The sequence below is a fragment of the Triticum urartu genome, chromosome 5 (assembly GCF_003073215.2).
Source record: "Triticum urartu cultivar G1812 chromosome 5, Tu2.1, whole genome shotgun sequence".
NCBI lineage: Eukaryota > Viridiplantae > Streptophyta > Magnoliopsida > Poales > Poaceae > Triticum > Triticum urartu.
In genome coordinates this window covers 8,538,130-8,543,372 of record NC_053026.1, presented here as the reverse complement: position 1 = coordinate 8,543,372, position 5,243 = coordinate 8,538,130, and the positions used below count along the sequence as shown (strand labels likewise).

Genomic DNA, 5,243 nt, shown 5'->3' with positions numbered 1-5,243 from the left:
ATTGCACAAGATAGCAATGTACTCAATATTGTCAAAATAATCTCATTTTTGCACTTCATGCAATCTCTTAAAAATTACTAACCAAACATCCCGCAGCAAGGCGTGGGGTTTCATCTAGTTTTAACTATGTACCTCTAAAACTCCACAACCAACAATTCTCTGTATCAATTATGTTTTCATTTATTAGTTTTTGCCAGTTGGGTATACGAATCGATGTTTTTGTTGTGTGTTATTTTTGTAGGGGCTTGGGCCTTATGTGGTGACGAGTACGGTATGGCGCCAACCGTATAAAGATTAACACAAGCCACTTGATTGCTTCAACGTGACAAACTTCAACCACAAGTGCTCGGTAACATTTTTCCAATATGAACCTTGCTCAAATAAGTTGTGAAGCGCTAGACATCGATACCATTGTCCACCTCCATCCTCTAGTCACACCCGCCCAGGAATACCCTGCGCCCATAATAATCACCATTTCTCCATCCCTAGTGTCATGTCGGTGGCGCCAATGTACCTAACAACTACACAACGAATCTTCAATGATATGTTGATATACTAGATGGGTGTACCCATCGGGTATGGATACTCTCATTGGATATGGGCACGAACATTGGATTTGTGCCAGATGGGTATGGTATGGGTAAGATTTTATACTCATGAGAAACATGGGGATTGTACCCGCACCATAACCTACGACCCATTGCCATCCTTACCTATAAGAGTTTTTCATCTTTAATGTTTAAAAACATCAGTATTTTTTAATTACCTTGACATTTTATTTGAATTTATTGTTCATAGTGGCAGCATATGAGCTCGGGGTCAGAGTTGGATTTTCGGTAATGGGACCTAAACAATTTTTGAAAATGGACCCTTTTTGTACTAAAATCTTGTCCATGGTGCTGCATGGAACATGCATCATAGGTAATCATCGATTTTGTCGATGGGGATTGGTGAAACCTTCCTTTCCCTCTACCCCGCTTGGATTGTCAAGTTTGGTACTGCAAAATTTACACCAATTCAAGTAGGCCTTGGCCGGCCCTATCATCTATAAGAGTATGCATCTTAATGATACGGAACTGAGAAACCGAACATAGCTAACCGGTTCATACGGTTTTTTTCATGCCATGTTATGAAAAATCCAAATTTTGCAAGTGCCTAGAGTATTTCATCTTCGATTTATAAAATTCAGATTTTAATGAATTTTCCTGGCATTTTATTTGAATTTACTGTTCATAGGGGGGGGCGTATGAGCTTGGGATCCGAGTTGGATTTTGGTAATGGGACATAAACAATTTCTGAAAATGATCCTTTCTTACTATTAAAATCTTGTCCGTCATACCTCATGGAACACGCCGCGTGGGTAATCGTCGATCTGTCAATGGGGAATGGTGAAACCTTCCCCGCTTAGAGCGCCTGGTTTGAGCACGCAAAATTTACACCACTTCAAGCAAGGTCTAGCCATGTCCTCTATAAGAGTGTGTGTGTCTTAGTGATACGGAATCGAGAAACCGAACATAGCTAACCGGTCCATACATATTTTTTTTCATGCCCTGGAAATCCAAAATAAAACATGCCATACGTCGGATTTACTCTTTTTTTAGTGTAGTATACGTCGGATTTACTTTTTTTAGGCAAGTACGTCGATTTACTAGATGAACAGATACTGCACTCACATACATTTTTTTTTTTTTAGGGGATGCACTCACATACATGACCCGGTTTCGGTTCAGAAAAAAAAACAACACAGCCCAGCCTTCCTACTTTTGTTTTCTGTTCTGCGCGCGGCCCAGCAGCCCAGCTCCCGAGCCCCGACCGGCTCTCCCCTCACGAGCCAGCGACCCCGTTACGGCCTCGCCGGCGGCGGCGCGCTCGCTGGCCTGCCGTCACTCCATCACTACCTCGCCTCCAGCTTCGCCCCGCCATCAGGCGCCTGGCCTGCTCCCCCTCCTCTGAAGTCCGACCCCCTCGCCCGCCCCCGGCTCCCCGACGCCCAACGACCGCCGGCGCTCCCCACTCCCTGCCCCGCCCAGCAAAGCTACAGGTAATAAATCGACCGCCACCACCCCTGACCGGTGAATCGCTGACTGCTGTCGATGCGCTCAAGCATATCCCGGTTGGTATCGATGGCGCTTGCTAATTTGGCCTGTCTTCTGCGGATGGCATGGAGTTTTTAGGGGCATTTCTCGACCTGCGGCTAATCTTTGACCAACCACGAAATTTTGTTGCTGTTGTGCATTACATGAATGCGCAGTTCTAGGTGGATTACGGCTAGTCTTCAACAGCCACCAAGAAACAAGTCTTTGCCTAGCCCTGTTGTGACTGCCCATGTGTGATGCACGCTTACTGCTTGCAGTTATGCCGCATAGGTCACCGAGAAGCGAAGCTGAAAACCGATTGTGCTGTTATATGCGTAAAAGGCGTGGCGGTCATGCTGAGGCGAGTTCCCTCGGTGCCTTCTCCTGCGAAGTCGTGTCCTGTGATGTGCGCCAGGCGGCCTGCTTTGCTGTTAGACACAGCTCTCTACTTCTGTACTCAGCATGCCGTCGCAAGTCGCTTGGTTTTGTTTCTGTGGTGTTTGAACCGGGGAGCTCTGCTTGATAGCACCATGGTACTCTATCGTGTCGTAAGAGTTATTGACTCTTGGCAGAGACCTACTCATCACATGGGAATTATTTCTCAAGGACCGAAAATCCACATTTAGAGAGTATAATCGGTATGAAGAATCTTAGCCATCAAGTAGGCAAACAGAGTTCAAAGTGTTGTTGCCTCAGGTTTTGAATTCCTGCCAACTCTGGTTAGTTTTGTACATACTGAAACAGTTTATGTATACCGAAACTTGACTTATTTACCTAAATGAACTGACAGAATTGACCGAATGTTCAGGCCTACTCATATATATGTATAACACCGTAACCAGTTCTGCAATTCATAGGCTAATTAATACTTCGTAATTTCTGTTGATCTTTTCCTTCTTTTTACTATGCTCAGTTCAGGCATCAATCTTTGGAGTCTTCTGGTATCATACACGTTCCTACCGCATATTATTCCCTCTTATGTTTCGAATAATTTCACTCGTAGGCACCTACCCGTTCACAAAAAACGCTGCATCGAAACCCTCCTCACTTTTCTCCTTTCCTGCAGGTGAACGCGATGCTGCGCAGCTTCCCCCAGGCCCGTCGGCTTCTCAAGTAAGCGAGCACGACGAGCTTCCCATAGCTGGCTCATCCTCTCTACAGTTCTCTTTGGCTTGTCAACCGATTGATTCTTGGTGATGTCTCTGTTCTTGTTGATTTGTGGGGTTCAGGAGGCTGGGTTTTGAGAAGGGGGACGCCTACTTCTTTAAGCAGATGGGCAAGGGCATGCTATGCACATACGTGCTTTTTGGCGCTGCGTGGTTCTGGAATGAGACATCGCCGCTTGGCTGGTGGACGCTCAAGCCACGGCCCAAGGTATGGCTGGTGGTGACCTTTAATTTATTTCTTGGATGGGGCAGACATGAATTGCTGAGGCCTTTTGTTTTGCTGTAAGATATGTGTTCAGTACAAATAAGTTCATCCTGCTGTATGTTCTGTTTCTGGAACTATGGTTCAGAGCTGCCAATAGATACTGTCCATATAGTGCATACTGTGACTTGAGACATTAATTGATCCAGCAGTGTCCATTCTATAATTTCGTTGTATGCGACGCTTGCATAATTGCAGCAGTATACATAGACTAAAACTGATTTGCATCCGTGAACTGCCATAACCGGTTGCTAATTAAAGCATAGGCAGCAGCATATTAGACGCTTGTATTATGCTTATGAGATGCAACCCAGACAACCTTTATATGGGGATTATATTTTGTCTGCAAATATTTCATATGTCTCGTTAGGATTTACTGAAATAGTTCACATTTTCGGTCGTCCAATATCATCAACTAATAAGCACTCCTTAAATGTCACGTTGAACACTGAAAACTTGAGACAATATGAAAAGGTGCTTAAGTCTATCGGGTTATATTATGCGACACCAAATGTGGCACGCTTGGCGCCATATGATTATCCATAGTGATCACTCAGAGGAGGTGAATCTCTATTCCGCAAGATTGTTCAAAACCGCACGGAGCGCTCTTTTTTGCCAATGCTAATCTTCCTTTAACCTGAGTGTTCAATTTATATACTGTTGCTCAAAGCTCTGTCGAAATCATTTGCCAGGAAGAGAAGGAGATGGCGCATCTGTATGAGCGCAGGGAGTTCCCGTACCCGGGCGACGAGGAGGCGGTGGAGGAGTTCATAAAGAGCGGGGGTGCCCTGGGCACGACGATCGGGCCCAAGGGGTTCGCGGACGCCAACATGGACTCGGACAACATGCAGAAGCAGCTGCAGTCCAAGAAGTTCGACCAGGAGGCGCGGAAGCTGTGGTTCCGTATGCGCAACGAGGTGGTGCAGGAGCTCCAGGAGAAGGGGTTCGACGTCGAATGAAGATTAGTTTTATTCCCATGAAAGAAATGGGGGAAGGCATCGGCTTGATTAAGTATTTTGCATTGATAAGAGTAGAAGAAACATTTTCCTGGGATAAAGTTAGATGTATCCAAGTTCAGTGCAAGCCCTTTTTTCTCGGTGGAGATTAAGTAAATCCTGTTGCATCCAGGCTTGTATTCCTTTCCTCTGTCTTTCTTTGGGATTAAATAAGTTGTTTTCCTTGATTAAACAATTAATCATGGATTAATCATATATATTGAGACGCCGGTTTAATATTTTAATTTGTACTTTGCCGATATATCGAGACAGCTGGAGTACTAGGTTCCTGGTGATTAAAGCATAGGCAGCAGCGTGTCATTAGATTAAATCAGATATGGGGTTCTCTAAGCATATGTGGAATGTCAGTTATCATGAGGCGCAGCGGAAGCATATGATAAAGATGAATGCATCCATCTTTTTTCTTTAAACTGTCTGCTGAGCTCATAATGCTTGCATCTGCCTAGTGTTCTGCTCAGTGCATGTCAGCCTTTTACTTTATCCTCTTTTTTTTTGGAAAATGACTCGGATCTATCTACTACTTCCTCCGTCCCACAATGTAAGGCCTCTTTTAGTTCATAGGATACGAATATCATAGGAATAGAAAAATCATAGGAAGTGAGGTGACATGCATCTCACTTCTTCCTATAGGGAAGGAAAGAGATGTCACTTGATTAATAGGATAGGATTTTTTCTATTGAGTCTAGGCTAACTTTTTTTCCCTTTTGAAACGTGAAGAATTGAT

At 44.4% G+C, this 5,243-nt stretch overlaps 1 protein-coding gene across 1 annotated transcript; it reads left to right on the top strand.

Annotated features, from left to right (window-relative positions):
• Positions 1–1,766: 1,766 nt before the first annotated feature.
• LOC125506878 lies at positions 1,767–4,743 on the top strand. Its single transcript, XM_048671590.1, has 4 exons — positions 1,767–2,041; positions 3,142–3,188; positions 3,305–3,449; positions 4,196–4,743. Exons 2-4 carry the CDS (start codon positions 3,151–3,153, stop codon positions 4,460–4,462), a joined length of 450 nt encoding a protein of 149 aa, XP_048527547.1. The 5' UTR covers positions 1,767–2,041; positions 3,142–3,150; the 3' UTR covers positions 4,463–4,743.
• The last annotated feature ends 500 nt before the right edge of the window (positions 4,744–5,243 follow it).